The sequence below is a fragment of the Didymella exigua genome (assembly GCF_010094145.1).
Source record: "Didymella exigua CBS 183.55 unplaced genomic scaffold M421scaffold_17, whole genome shotgun sequence".
Taxonomy (NCBI): Eukaryota; Fungi; Ascomycota; class Dothideomycetes; order Pleosporales; family Didymellaceae; genus Didymella; species Didymella exigua.
The window spans coordinates 44528-58658 of record NW_022984791.1 but is presented as its reverse complement, the minus strand read 5'-3'; the positions used below and the strand labels follow the sequence as shown (position 1 = coordinate 58658).

At 57.8% G+C, this 14131-nt stretch overlaps 5 protein-coding genes across 5 annotated transcripts; 2 read left to right on the top strand and 3 right to left on the bottom strand.

Annotated features, from left to right (window-relative positions):
• Window positions 1–188: 188 nt before the first annotated feature.
• On the top strand, window positions 189–3357 carry M421DRAFT_65303 (uncharacterized protein; the record flags this gene model as incomplete). The annotated part of the gene is made up of 2 exons (XM_033596234.1): window positions 189–215; window positions 271–3357. 2 exons carry the CDS (start codon window positions 189–191, stop codon window positions 3355–3357), a joined length of 3114 nt encoding a protein of 1037 aa, XP_033447543.1.
• A 33-nt stretch (window positions 3358–3390) lies between these two features.
• Window positions 3391–6158, bottom strand: M421DRAFT_421680 (glycoside hydrolase family 17 protein). Its single transcript, XM_033592911.1, has one exon. It carries the CDS (start codon window positions 6038–6040, stop codon window positions 3752–3754), a length of 2289 nt encoding a protein of 762 aa, XP_033447542.1. The 5' UTR covers window positions 6041–6158; the 3' UTR covers window positions 3391–3751.
• A 252-nt stretch (window positions 6159–6410) lies between these two features.
• On the top strand, window positions 6411–8417 carry M421DRAFT_421679 (dihydroxy-acid dehydratase). Its single transcript, XM_033592910.1, has one exon. The coding sequence runs from the start codon at window positions 6463–6465 to the stop codon at window positions 8284–8286; it is 1824 nt and encodes a 607-aa protein (XP_033447541.1). The 5' UTR covers window positions 6411–6462; the 3' UTR covers window positions 8287–8417.
• A 198-nt stretch (window positions 8418–8615) lies between these two features.
• On the bottom strand, window positions 8616–9418 carry M421DRAFT_421678 (uncharacterized protein). Its single transcript, XM_033592909.1, has 3 exons — window positions 9069–9418; window positions 8930–9014; window positions 8616–8877 (listed from the first exon to the last, which is right to left on the bottom strand). Exons 1-3 carry the CDS (start codon window positions 9238–9240, stop codon window positions 8766–8768), a joined length of 369 nt encoding a protein of 122 aa, XP_033447540.1. The 5' UTR covers window positions 9241–9418; the 3' UTR covers window positions 8616–8765.
• A 413-nt stretch (window positions 9419–9831) lies between these two features.
• Window positions 9832–12773, bottom strand: M421DRAFT_65374 (RING finger domain-containing protein; the record flags this gene model as incomplete). The annotated part of the gene is made up of 2 exons (XM_033596239.1): window positions 9832–12516; window positions 12711–12773. The coding sequence occupies 2 exons, from the start codon at window positions 12771–12773 to the stop codon at window positions 9832–9834; spliced, it is 2748 nt and encodes a 915-aa protein (XP_033447539.1).
• Between the last annotated feature and the right edge of the window lie 1358 nt (window positions 12774–14131).

The following is a 14131-nucleotide window of genomic DNA, read 5'->3' as shown; positions in this document are numbered from 1 at the left end:
CTCGTGCATCACCTCCATTGCTTGGCACCACACCCATCAACCGCCAAGGTCAGGTCTGCCAAGCGCAGATGGCCATGCCCTCCATACCGTGAACCTCGAAAGTTTGCATTCCTTGTTCTGAGATATCTACTTTCGCGCCTCTCCATGCTTCTACAGGCCGGCCGCAGTATTCACCGAAAAGCGGCAAGATGGAGAGACAGCAAGCGTTTCAACGAGTGAGTCGTCTCGGCACGTGCCGCTTTCTCGACACGTGCTCACCATCGCCAACAGCTGAAGCAGCCATGCATCGAGTTGCTGCAGGTAACGGCAGCACTGGCCCAGAGACAGAATGGGAAGCGCGAACTCGTCCAGGCACTCACAAACTTACTCGATGCTCTGACTGAGATCAGCGCAAAGCCACACGCTCTTGACGCCAAGCTTGCCGAGTATGCCTTTGTACCAGTCTCCCAAGTCCTCAGGCTCTCGCGGCAGGTTCCTGTGCGCGCCCTCGAACTTTGCCTCGATTGTGTGTCAGTACTTCTGCGTTCAGGGTGGGGTGGTGGTATGGAGCCGGCGCTATCTGGCCAGCTGCTGATCCTTTTTACCTTCCTGGCCAAGCCCTCGTCTGCAGAGAACGGCATTGCTGCGACATCAGAAGAACTGCAGGCGCTGGCGTTCAAGTGTGTTGGCGAACTCCTGGCTGAAGGAGCGCGCACAGCGTCCGGTAGAGAAGCGCTCACGGCCACCGACAACATCCCAGCCCTCGGCGAAGCTGTCCTGACCACCTTGGACAGCCTTGTTGAAAGTAGCTCGAACAGCATCAAGCTTGCAGCTGTCCATGTAGTCAAGGCTTTGACCTCCGCGATCGTCGACGATGATGCTTTGGCCAGCTTCTTGCCCAAACTGGTATCCTCACTCACCAAGGTTCTGACCCCGGGGAGCGCCAACAAGGCCGGCTACCGAACCATCGAGCAAAGCCTTGAGGCGCTGACACGGCTGTTTCAACGTCTCTTGAGCGATCGTAATACAGCAAATCTTCCCGAGGTACTCATCAGAGATGCGGCCGACGACAAGCAAATGCTGCGCTCGAAATCATGGCTGCAGGCCACGGCTTCTCAGATCAAAATCGCTCTGGCAAACATCTACAAGATGCGCAACCACGACAAGTCAGAAGCCCGAAAAGCACTCCTCAGGCTGTGTCTGTGCGTCATACGGGACTGCCGTGTATCACTTGCGGATAGCACCAGCATGAGCATTGAAACAGTCATCAGTCTGGTTGGCCGAGACGGATCGAAAGACACAGTAGAAGACGATTTGAGAATCATACTAGTGGCGGATCAGCGGCTCGTAGACGTGCTGCGCGAGTGCCTTCACGACTGGGTGGTCTCGTTTCCTCGTGTCATGCAGTCGAAGGATGATGGCAAACGCCGTCTCATCATCCATCAGATCTCAGTAACCCTGCGACTACTTGGACAGGATCCGGTGACCATTGACGACCGCTTGGCAGACGGCCTGAGAGACGGCGTCTCTGCGGTGCTTGCTGATTCAAAAGGCTTGGAAGAGGTGGGATCTGGAGGAACGGCAGGTTCCATGGAGACCGGCCTAATCCTGGGTCCCAGTCGGCAGTCAACATTTCAGCCGCTGCAGCTCCGACTCAAGGGCCAGCAGGATCTGATGACAGAGTTTACGATGCTGCTATCTCAAATGGCAAAATCAGATTCCGCACTCAATGTCGTCCAGAATCTCGTCCGGACTATCAACATGGGCACAGAAGAAATGCAGCTAGCCAGCTACTGGGTATCAGTCAATCTGATCAGGGATCTGACTGTCAACAATCCTTCGTTTGACGATTTCATCGACAGCGGCTCATCGAACCCGCGAGAAGAGCTCTTGGACGACCTCTACTCGCACTCTGTCATGCTTCTGACGGAACGAGATCCCAGTACGAATCTTCCCTGGCACTTTTATGCGCTAGCTCTGGAGACTGTGGCTCTGCAGGCTGGACGCTACCGGATGGAATTCCGCGCTGAGTTGGGCGAAGTCCTGTATCCCATCCTGCACCAACTCGGCAGTCCCAACCCAGCCCTTCGCGAACACGCAATCACCTGTCTCAACATCTTGTCCGATGCGTCCGGCTATTCCAGTGCCCGCGATCTCGTTGTCGACAACGTTGACTATGTCGTGAACGCCGTCGGCCTGAAGCTCGCAGTCGGCGACGTATCACCCCAGGCGCCTCAGGTCCTGCTCATGATGATGCGGCTCTGCGGTCCATCGCTCCTTCCCTACCTAGATGACCTAGTCGGTAGCATCTTCGAGGCCCTCGAGCGCTACCACGGCTACCCCGTGCTCGTCGAACTGCTCTTCTCCGTGCTCAAAGGCATGACAGAAGAAGGCGTCAAAGCGCCACAACTCGCCCTCGAAGGGCGCACCATATCCTCGGTTGGATCACCTGACATCTCAATATCCACCGTCATCACCACGCTCGCCAAGATCAAAGACGACAAACAACGCCGTGCGCGCGAAGCCGATGAAGAAACCCCCGTGCCATTCCCAGAGAAACCCTGGGCCGAAACCGCACCAGCAGAAGACGCAGAAGAACAGCCACCGCCAGAGACCCCCGAGCCTCCACCCCCAGCGCCCCGCACCTTCTCCCTGCTCCTCAAAATCGCAGACCTGACGCAGCACTACCTCCCCTCGCACTCGCCCTCGCTGCGCACATCCCTGCTCGCCCTCCTGCGCACCGCCATCCCCGCGCTCGCGCGCCACGAGAACAGTTTTCTGCCGCTCGTCAACACGCTGTGGCCCGTGCTGCTGCCGCGGCTGCAGGACAGGGAGGCGTATGTCGTCGCGAGCACGCTCGAGGTTATCGGCGTCATGTGCGAGCACGCGGGCGGGTTCATGCGGAGCCGCATCGAGGCCGCGTTCCCTGTCCTGCGAGCGGTGCACAAGCGAACGCAGGAGCGCGCGTCGAAGGGTCAGGACCGGAAACCGCAGAGCACCGGCGGCGGATCGCACGCCGGCGCCATCGAGACGCATTTCCAATCCCTTAGCATCTCCGCCCACCACCCGACCAATCTCGACTCGAGTCTGGACACACACGCGCTGTACTCTTCCACGCCGACCCGCATGATCTGGGACGCTTTGGTCAGCTGTCTGTGCGCCATCGCCGCACACGTCGGTATCAGAGACGAGCATTTCGAGCTCGTGCTGGACATGCTTGACCCCGTCCTCGCGCGGCCGGATGTCAGACAAGCGCTCGACAAGGCGAATGCAGATGCGCTGTGGTTGCGGATGTACAGGCGCCGTGCTGGAGGGGGGATGAATATGCCGGTGTTGAATGCGAGGTTGGGGGCGAGGTTTGTGCTGGTGTCTTGCTAGTAGGGGGGGGGGGGGGGGGGGGGGGGGGGGGGGGGGGGGGGTACGGTGAATGAGTGAGCGTGCGAGGGACAGCGAGAAGAGAAGCGATGAAGAGAAAAACAGAAGAGAAGAGTGGGATACCAACTCCGAGAGCAACGATACATATACATACACCTACAACAAATCACACACAAACACGACACCCCTACTACACGCAAATTGAACGCCTCCAATACTCCCAACATCGCCCGCTACTGACACCCCACATCCCCCGCAGATTCATCCTCTCCATAACCCCTTACCCAGTTCTAGCCCCTGGTCAAGGCGAGGCGAAGGAAGTATGTCTTGGCACCATCACCCTTGCACGTACGCCAGTCAACGACGCAGACCCAGGCGCCACCCACGTCGTGCTCTTTCACTCCTCCCCCACCCCGCCGAAGAACTTCCCAGCATCGAACGCCTCGGACGCGGTTGGTGCAGGCGTAGCCTTACATGGTACAGGCGGACTCAGCACCCACAACATCCCTTCACTAATGCGCGCCTGCACGCCGTGCTTCAGACACGTCACATCGCCCTCGCTTGCTGCGGTCCGCGTCGCCGCTGCGGCTGAGAGCCATGTACAGTCGTTGCTGCTGGAGCACGGCACCGGCTCGCCCTCGCGCTGGATTATGCGGGGGTAGCCTGAGATTATGCGGGCGAGCCAGCCGTGGGAGTGGATGGTTGTGCATACCAGTGCGCCGTCGGTGCAGAGCGGGGTGGCGGTACTGCTTGGTGGTGGTGCTGGGGGCGGTGTGATGGGTGCGTGAGGTGGGAAGGTTGGTCTGGGAGGGGAGAAAAGGGCGGTAGGTGGTGGAGAGGGGGTTGTCGAGGGCGGCGCGGCGGGTGTGGATGCTGGATACGAGGGTGGCACCGGGGTAGTCAGTGTCAAGAGTGTCGTTGGGAAGAGCGTCTTGAGCGAGGAAGATGTCAAGGTGGTTAAAGGAAGAGGAAGAGAAACTGACGACGCTACTGTGAGTGCTGACGCTGGTGCATTCGATGCATTCAATGCATTCGATGCATGCGTCGTAGGCACAGCGACTGCTGGCTTGTCAAAAGCACACGATGGCGTTGGCTTACCAGTGTACATCTGTCCATTCAAGATGACGGCCTCATATGTCACACCCGCGGAGGTCGCGCAGGTAGGGCCATTCGACTGGATTGCTGTCGTCGTCGGGCCAGTTGAGGTTGTCGAAGGCGCCCATAAATCGAATGACGATATCTGCGCTGTCGAGTTGGGAGCGGCCGTGGGATCAGCAATCATAGTAAACGGCGAGCCTGTGAATTGCGGCGGAGGCGTGCATGTTGATAGATCAGCAGCATACGTGATGACTGGCATGAAAACACCATCGCCGAGGGGGTCCATCATGACGATACACGCCGTGATCTTGTCGCTGCCATCGGTAGGGTTGTGAGGCAAAGTCGCGTCTGAGGTGGGCATTGCAGATACGTAGTTGGTAGCAGTCAGAAACACAGGGAGCTTCTTTGCGTCACTGACTGTTGCGAGCGATGTTGGGTGCACTGTCGTCGTGCGTGTCTCGGTGGTGTGGACCGTGAGAGCCAACGAAGCTGGGCTGAAGGTAGGAATTGCCAGCAAGCTTGTTCGAGCTGGAGTGCCAGATGCCGGCGCCAAAACCGAACTGTGCGCTGTTAAGATAGTCGTCGGCTCCGACTGACTCAGAAACGTATTTGAAGCGCCAGGGAAGTTGCTAGTGACAGGAAGAATCACGTCGCTTCTGCCACCGCAGCTCAAATCCCTGATGCGTGGCTGATAGGTCTTCGTATCCAAGAGCCCCCAGTCCGGCTGGTCAGGCACAGAGTCTTGCAGTAGCTCAAACCAGAACGTATTGTACTTTCCAAACACCTGGCAGCCTACCTCATTCCAGAACCGCTGGTAGTTGTCTGCGCTGGCGACAGCGTCTTTGATCTTGGTGCCATTGATGGGCCAGCCCGCTTCGGAGATCCAGACGGACGTATTTCCTGCTCGTCGCTGCGTATCTTTCAGGATCGACATGAACGTAGCGTTTGCATTGTCGATGGACTGACCCTCCCAGTACGGGTAGGCCGTCATACCTACGAAGTCGCTGCCAGGTATGGCGGCGTACATTGCAGTGTCGGTGTGTCCGATGGGCTTACCTTCCATATACTTGCCCCACGGAGATGCTTTGATTGTTGTCTTGACGCGGTTTATACTTGTGAACATATCGTCGGGGCCAACGCCTGCTTGTTGGCTGTTAAAGCGGTAGATATCCTCGTTGCCAATAGACAGACCGATGACGAGGTCTGCAAGCTTCTGGCCGTGCTGCTCAAAGCCCTTACCCAGCGCAGCAAGCTCGTTGTCTACTAGAGCGTCATTCGGCTGGCCTGTTGCGCCGGGAGACACCCACATGCCGAGTAGCAGGTTGGTGCCGGTGTCGATGGCGGCTTGGAATGCTTCTGTGGGGTCATTCTGGGTACCTGCCGTGATGCATGTGTACAGGCGTGCGGTGTCAAAGGGGACTGGTGTGTCAGTGAGGTTCTTTGCAAGCTCAAAGCCATGGTGGAAGTCGGCGTAGCGCTTGACGTTGCTCTGCCCGCTCCAAAAGGGACCGTAGTTGAAGCCGGCGTAGACCCTGGCTGCGACGGGCGTGGCGATGACGGTGAGGTGGAGGAACGGAATGGACTTCATGATGGCTGTGGAGGAAGGAGCAGGTTGCGAAGCAGGGGGCTTGTATCATTATGGGGCCCTGCTTGTTCATTGAAGCAGCCATCAGGGATCACATCCGGGGCGTGAAGGTGTGCATGTGACATGACGAGCACGATGCAGCTTGCAGTGACTGGAGCTTATCAGCGTGAAGGTGTGGACGTGACGTGACGAGCACGATGCTGTGAGCACTGCACGTGACACAGTGAACAAGCATTGACAGGCTTTCGTGAAGAGCGCCGGAGCTGACGATGGCGGCTGCGGTGATTGGCTCGCACCTGCCCTAGGCTCAATGCAACGGAGATACGCACAAGTCCCCGACGGAGCGATGGCCGGAGTGTCCCAGCGTCATGTCCGAATAATAAAAAGTGCCAGCGAGCGTCGACGCTGCACCACGCCCGCCACAAATGTCTCTCGCCCGCCTAGGAGGCGCCCTCTCGCGCGCAAAGAGCTCGCCGCGCCCGCAATGGCCGGCTGCGCATGTCAATGGCTGTGGCCGCGCCCTCTCAACGTCTCCCCTCCGCGGCGCCCGGGCCGACAATGAGCTCAACTCGGTGTCCAAGCACATCACGCAGCCCAAGTCGCAGGGCGCATCACAGGCGATGCTGTATGCGACGGGCATGAGCGAGGCGGACATGGACAAGGCGCAGGTCGGCATCAGCTCGGTCTGGTACAGCGGCAACCCGTGCAACATGCACCTGATGGACCTCAACCACAAGGTCCGCGAGGGCGTCGAGCGCGCGGGCCTGCTGGGCATGCAGTTCAACACCATTGGCGTCAGTGACGGCATCTCCATGGGCACCAAGGGCATGCGCTACTCGCTGCAGTCGCGCGAGATCATCGCCGACTCGATTGAGACGGTCATGGGCGGCCAGTGGTACGACGCCAACATCTCCATCCCCGGCTGCGACAAGAACATGCCTGGCGTCATCATGGCCATGGGCCGCGTCAACCGGCCCTCGCTGATGGTCTACGGCGGCACCATCCAGCCCGGCTGCGCCAAGTCGCTCGGCGACGAGAGCATCGACATCGTCTCTGCCTTCCAGGCCTATGGCCAGTTCATCACCGGCGAGATCACCGAGGACCAGCGCTTCGACATCATCCGCCACGCCTGCAACGGCCAGGGAGCCTGCGGCGGCATGTACACGGCCAACACCATGGCCACCGCCATCGAGACCATGGGCATGTCGCTGCCCGGCTCGTCGTCGAACCCGGCCAACTCCAAGGCGAAGATGCTCGAGTGTTTGGCTGCCGGCGGCGCCATCAAGAACCTGCTCAAGGAGGACATCCGCCCCTCGGACATCCTGACCCGCCAGGCTTTTGAGAACGCCATGGTCGTCATCTCCATCACCGGCGGCTCCACCAACGCCGTCTTGCACCTGATCGCCATCGCCGACAGCGTGGGCATCAAACTGACCATCGACGACTTCCAGAGCGTCTCCGACCGCATCCCGCTGCTCGCCGACATGAAGCCCTCGGGCAAGTACGTCATGGCCGACATCCACGACATCGGCGGCACGCCCTCGCTGCTCAAGTTCCTGCTCAAGGAGGGCCTGCTCGACGGCAGCCAGATGACCGTCACCGGCCAGACGCTGAAGCAGAACCTCGACAAGGTCAACGACTTCCCCGCCGACCAGAAGATCATCCGCCCGCTCTCCGCCCCGCTCAAGTCAACCGGCCATCTGCAGATCCTGCGTGGCTCGCTCGCACCTGGCGGCTGCGTGGGCAAGATTACCGGCAAGGAAGGCACAGTCTTCACCGGCAAGGCCAAGTGCTACGAGGCCGAGGACGACTTCATCAGCGCCCTTGAGCGCGGCGAGATCAAAAAGGGCGAGAAGACGGTCGTCGTCATCCGCTACGAGGGCCCCAAGGGCGGTCCAGGCATGCCTGAGATGCTGAAGCCCTCGTCTGCCATCATGGGCGCGGGACTCGGCAAGGACGTCGCCCTCATCACCGACGGCCGCTTCTCCGGCGGCTCGCACGGCTTCCTCATTGGCCACATCGTGCCAGAGGCCCAGGAGGGCGGGCCGATCGGCCTTGTTCGCGACGGCGACGAAATCACCATCGACTCAGAGAAGAACGAGCTCAACGTGCACGTCAGCGAGGCCGAGCTGGCCGAGCGCCGGAAGAGCTGGAAGGCGCCTGCGCTCAAGTACAGCAGGGGCACGCTCTTCAAGTACGCGCGCTTCGTCAAGGACGCGTCGCAGGGCTGCGTCACCGACTCGGCGTAGGTATTCTGTCGCCCTTGTTTTTGTTAGTCTTGTAGCATACTGTCTCACCTATGGAAAAGTCGCTTCTGGATCGCGCTAGGTACTGTTCGTCCGCATTGCAATATCAAAACAATTCAAAAATACTCCACCCGTTGCGGTTCCATGTTGTGCTATGAATGAAGATCCTTGGGTCTAAAACAGCTACGAGCACGCAACGCATCCACGCACCAGCCTTGTTGATTCTACGTCCTTGCTCTCCCAGCCAGAACTGCTGAGAATACTGCTTCTCGAAACACTCTCACCGTGGAAAAGAGTGGAGACAGTTATCAACCAGGGCATTATGCAGCAAAGTCGGTAAGTGATTATCGTTGCTAGGTACTGGAACAGTGATGCCAAGTAAGTAACAAACCAAAGAGCCAATTTCTCAATCTCGTCCTCGTCCAAAACACCACGCTTCCTCCCGTGCCCAAAGCTGCACTCCTGTTGAGGTCCAGCATGTCTCAGATAGCAGCGCAATTGAAGCTCTTCGCGCGGTCATTCCAGCCAACCTGAGCCAAGTCAAAGTAACCAGGATAGTACACCTGCAGCTCGGGTCCAGTGCAACCCTCGTTCCTGCGACTCGTCAGCCCACAGATCTTGAACAAATACCTTGTTCCCAACATACTCGTATAAAGTGCACCAATTCCCTGGATCAGGGCCTGCAGACGACACGCCGCGGTCACCGCCGGGGAAGATATCGGTCGTGGTAGCTAGTGTGGTCAGTATAGAGCGCGGCACGGGGAAATCTGGAGGATTCGACGTACTACACTGGCCCCAGGGGCTGCTGTACTTCTTGCAGAAGTTGGGCCGGTCGTTGAAGTGCGTGTTCTGGCACAGGAACAGTCCGGGTCCTGAGGCTGCTGCCGCTTCGACGGGGGCCGCAAAAGCGGGAGCCATCGAGGCCAAGAAAATCAGAATGGAAGCCTTAAACTGCATGTTGAAACTTGGTAGCTGGAGGTCAGAGTGCGATGTGTTGAAAATGCTACAGCTGTTGTGATGGGTTTGAATCTATGGATGGACCTCATGCTTTATACATGCTCGTCGCCCAGAGCTTACGAGGATGGTCTTTTTGGTGTAGATTGAGTCGGTGAGCTCTTGATGTTCTGTGACATTTGTGGTTGTGTGTGCTCAGTGGAACAACCCAGAAATGCTGACTGAGGTTGCACATGCTGACTTTCAGCTTGCAACTGAGCGCGCTAGCTTCCTGACGACCATGTTTTGACTACATTGTGATCACGATCGGACCACGTTGGAATGCATCGCAGTAAGGATAGAAGAATATATCGTCCAGCCGTGCGACATCGCAGCTACGAAGGTTCGCCAGGATTCCATTCTTTACGAAGTCACTCTCCTCATGGGACCACCCGTCGCCGGGCTTCTTCGTCCACTACAGATACCTTCTTTTGGCAGTTGTACAGCATCAAGATAAGAGCCCAGATTGGCTTCGTGGTCAAAAGGTGCTTGTCATCACCGCCCAAACTCTGATCATTACATTCTTCTAGCAGTCTCGCGAGCATGCCCATCTCATTACAACCTCGAAACATGACTGGCGGGGAACAACGCTGCTGTCCCACAATAAACGCCCCAGTACCATTCGCCGTTTACGTCCGCGGCCTCTCTAATCTCTGCGATCTTGGGGAAGGCCAGCTCGTCTCTGACCCCCTCCTCAGGCCAGTACCCCCATCGTGCCTGCAGTCTGAGCCCCGTGCCGCCATCAGGCGGTAATCTTCGCGGCGCTCTCGAAGTCGGTGAGCGTGCTTCGTCGTCTTCCTTGAACGCCCAGCCTCCGACGAGATCCTTGACAACGATGCGCAACTGCCCGCCGTCGCGGTCTTGGAAACCGACGACGACCATGCGGTGCCCGCGAATACATCTCCGCCAGCCGTTAACGCCGTTCTCTTTGCTGATGCGGTTCGATACGACGAGTTTGTGGTAGCAGGCCATGCAGACGTCGTAATCGCCGGCGTTGCATTTGAGGCAGTGGTAGCGAGTGTTCGAAGGTGGGATGGGGTATCTGCACACGTTGCATAAAGTCGTAAAAGTAAGTGGACGGAAAGTAAGGTTCGCTATCGTGAAGAGGATGGGACCTCGCATCAAGGATGCAGTCTTCGGCGTTAGAGGAGGGGTAGTGGCTTCGTAATCGTGATCAGGCGGCGCAAGGGTGTCGCCGGTCTGGTGGGGTGTTGAAGGTGCTGACACCTCCGGGCTGTCTGTGTCGTCTGTCTCAGACTTGTGCGCGACAGGAAGGAGTGGATGCGTGCAGTGGCGACCTTGATTGACGCAGTCATTGCAATAGCCCCATTCCCCCTCATTGCAATAGTCGCACTTCCAGTAGCAAGCGTTTGCGAAAGCCTTACAGATGTCGCAGAAGACACCGACTTCTTTCCGGTGATCAGGATTATGCTCGCTCATGAGGACATGCGGAGGCGCTGATGACTCAACGAGCTGAGCGAGTGGCCTTCGATATCGGTGCCCTTTCAGGACGTGAGGGTGTTCGCTGCCTGGCGGATGGCCACCATGGGGAGCTTGTCGTTCATATCGTAGCCATGAAGCCCAGCCGAATCCGAACCAATGCCTGCATCCTTTGCCGAAGCGAAAGCAGCGCAGGCACAAGTTGTAGCCGCCGCCATCGCACCGTTGACAGTTGTAGTGCAATTCATACTCTATGTGATCTTTGCCACACGAGTTGCAAGACACATGCGGCTCAGCGTAGAGAATGGGTGCTGAAGATGCCGAACCAGATGCTTGCCGCGAACGAGCTTCGTTTGCGCTTGGATCGGTGGTCGAGCGCAGGAACGAAGGCGGTATCACCAGTGGCGGAGTGTTTGAGAGACGTGGAGGTCTGGCTGGGTCAGTTATTCGGCGAAGCGACGGGGCTCGTAAGGGCGGCTCAGCGGGGGTTGAGGAAGGCGAGGGGTGCAGCGGTGATGTGAACGTTGCCAACGTGCTGGTGGGACTGTCACTGGTCGGCACATTAAAGCCGGATGCCAGCGGCGAGACGGGACTGCCGGCAGCCATACTTTCGTAAATACTGCGGCGAAACTGCTGTCGTGCATCGATCGTGCTGGTTTGTTGAACGTCAGATTGCCTTCGTCTCGCTGCTGGCGCGTGATCCGAAGTGGAGGGTCTCTCCTGCCCACTACTGCTCTGTCTAGCAGATGATTCGGCCAGTGGCGGTGGCCGATCCGCTCGTCTTGCCGACCTAGAGCTGCCCTGGCTCGAGGAGCGTCTGTGATGTCGGCCTCCATCGTTCGCTGCATCGATGAGAGCAGGTCGTGAGATTGGTGGTCCGTGCCTCGTGCCATTCTGTGGGGTTGAAGTTCTGCTCTCAGAGCGCCCATGACCACGCCGCCGTGAAGAGTCATCTTGCAGAGGGGTACTGCGCAGTGGCTGGGGCAAAGATGTCTGAGATGAACTTATTAGGCCTTCCCTTGCCAACCTTTCTCGTCGGTCTCGCCTTTCTCGCTGCCGCTCTGACTGCCGCTCAGCTTGTCGTCTGCGCACAGCCTCGGCAATCCTCTCAGTGATCTCCTCCTCTTGCGTGGTGCCAATGTCATTGAGATCGACGCCTTCGGCCAGCAGCTCCTCCAGCACGTGACGCACAAGGTCTTCGTCAACTTCATCCGCGCCCAAGTCTGATGCGCTCAGCAGCGACCGTAAGCTCGCCTGATGTTCGATGGTCCTGGCTGGTGTGGCCACCCTCGCAGGCGAAGTGTGTCGGCTTGTCTCGGAACGTCTGTCTTCTCGACTCCTTCGCGACTCTCTGCTGCCCTCACGGCTTCGCCCATGCCTTCTCCTGTCGCTCGGTGGCTCTAGATTGTTGCTGCTGCCGCTGGGTATGCCTGCCTCCCTCAAGCTAAGCTGTTGTACTTCTTCGAGCATCCTGCGGTCGCCCTCATCTTCTGGACCTCCTCGTCGCCGCAGCTTCGGCAGCACGTTGTCGCCAGGCTTGTATTTCTCTTTGTCTGCCTTCTTCTCTTCGTCGTTCTTGCCTCTTCCTGGGTTTGCCTTCAGGAATATGTCAAGTAGTGTAGTGACGGTTGCATTGGGCTGGGTGGAGCGCACCGAGGCGCGACATGACGGACATGTGTACGGGTGAATCGAAGTCGCTGCAGATGCTTGGAAGGCAAACCATTCCTTCAAACAAGCACCACAGAAGGTATGGAGGCAGTCGAGGAGCGTGAGCGGCTGGTAGAGGAGATCGGTACAGATCTGAGGACTATTAGCAGGCGCATCCCGGCTGTTAACACCAAAAGCACCGCGGAAGAAGCGACATGAGGCTGAAAGTTCCGCTCATTTCTTTACGCAGTCTATCGTCTCTTCCGTCTCGCTGTTTGGCTGTGCCTTCCCTTCGCACCTTCCCCGCCTCTCCCGCAACACAACCTCGAGAACGAATATCGACTCACCGAACACGTCAATTCCCTCTCCAAATCACCTTGCACACCACTACTTCGCTCGCCTGCTGCCATTGCGATGCGACGCTCGCAGCAGCCTGGTCAAGGGCGCTGTATGCCAGTTCTCTTGTTGGCGGTGACGAGCTAGCTGCTCGGATGTAGTCAGCGACTCAAGCACTTGGCGGCTTCAGCTGGGGCGGCGTCATGAGTTGCCAGCTCATCACCAGCATGCATCCGGACTTCCTCGCATCGCTCGCCAGGATTCGGTGAGACGGCGCAAGTGAGGTTCGCAGCGTGCAGCCTGTCGACGTGTGCTGCACGGTTACGTGAGGGGCACGCACAGGCGGTCAGGCACGTCACGCGATCTAGGGCGTACCTATGCAGGGAGCCGATCTCGTCCTCACCTCCCTTCACAGCAACATCAACAGCAAGCTGACGCTCACGTGCCGTCAATCGCGCAGTGGTCTTGTCGCATACAATTCGCCGTTCGAAAAATGTGGCGAACGAGATGACTGCATATTTTGGCATACCAATTCGCTCGCGAGAACGTATGTAGTGGCCGAGTTTCCTGCCATGAACTTCACTAGACCAATTACTACACCCACAGTGTACGGATGGTTTGAGCATTTGAGGAAGCTTTTGCGGAATAAATGACCAGGGGTATCATTCGGTCTCTCACCCTCTCGTGCGTAGACCTTGATCCCTTGCACGGTCTCTCACCGTGTCGACGGCTTGCAGCTGTTCCAACAATCATCACATATGGTCTTCCACAGCGGTACCATTCCCATCGATCCTTGCTCAATCACGATAGAAACGCTACGGCTTGGGATGGCGGCGTGACCCATCCTTCACCCTGTAAGTAGCTCGCTGCTCAAATTCCTAAGCTTCGATCCACGATTTAGGTGTGTATGACAAGCGCTGCTGGGAGACAGCAGTCATGTCGCCATCACCCCATCGGTCGGACCATGTCAAGGTGTGCCCCAGGTTCTCGAGCAAGTACTCGAAACTGCTTTTATCAAAGACACCTGAGGCTATTTATTCCCATTGGAACTGTCATTTTCCCCTCTCACATAGACTTTGGACGGCCGACGTACACCCACTCGCTCACCATTTGCCTCGGTGACCTTCACGTCGCCAACGCTTACTTTCTCTTTGCCTATAAAATGACATACCACTCGCCCGAACAACCTCCTTTGATACACTTGGTCGATCGCTCAAAGGAGAAGGAGAAGGAGAAGGTGACAGTCTACATCGGTCCCAGCAAAGGAAAAAAAGCTGTGGCAAGGATCAAGGCGACGCTCGGCCTGACGACAGTACCACTCGAGGTGATAGGTTCGAACGAGTGTCGCTGGAGATAACGCGCCAGGAAACTCTGGACCGCTCCTTTCGGTCCTCCCACCTGGTTTAGCCTACCCGACAATACCTGTTGGATC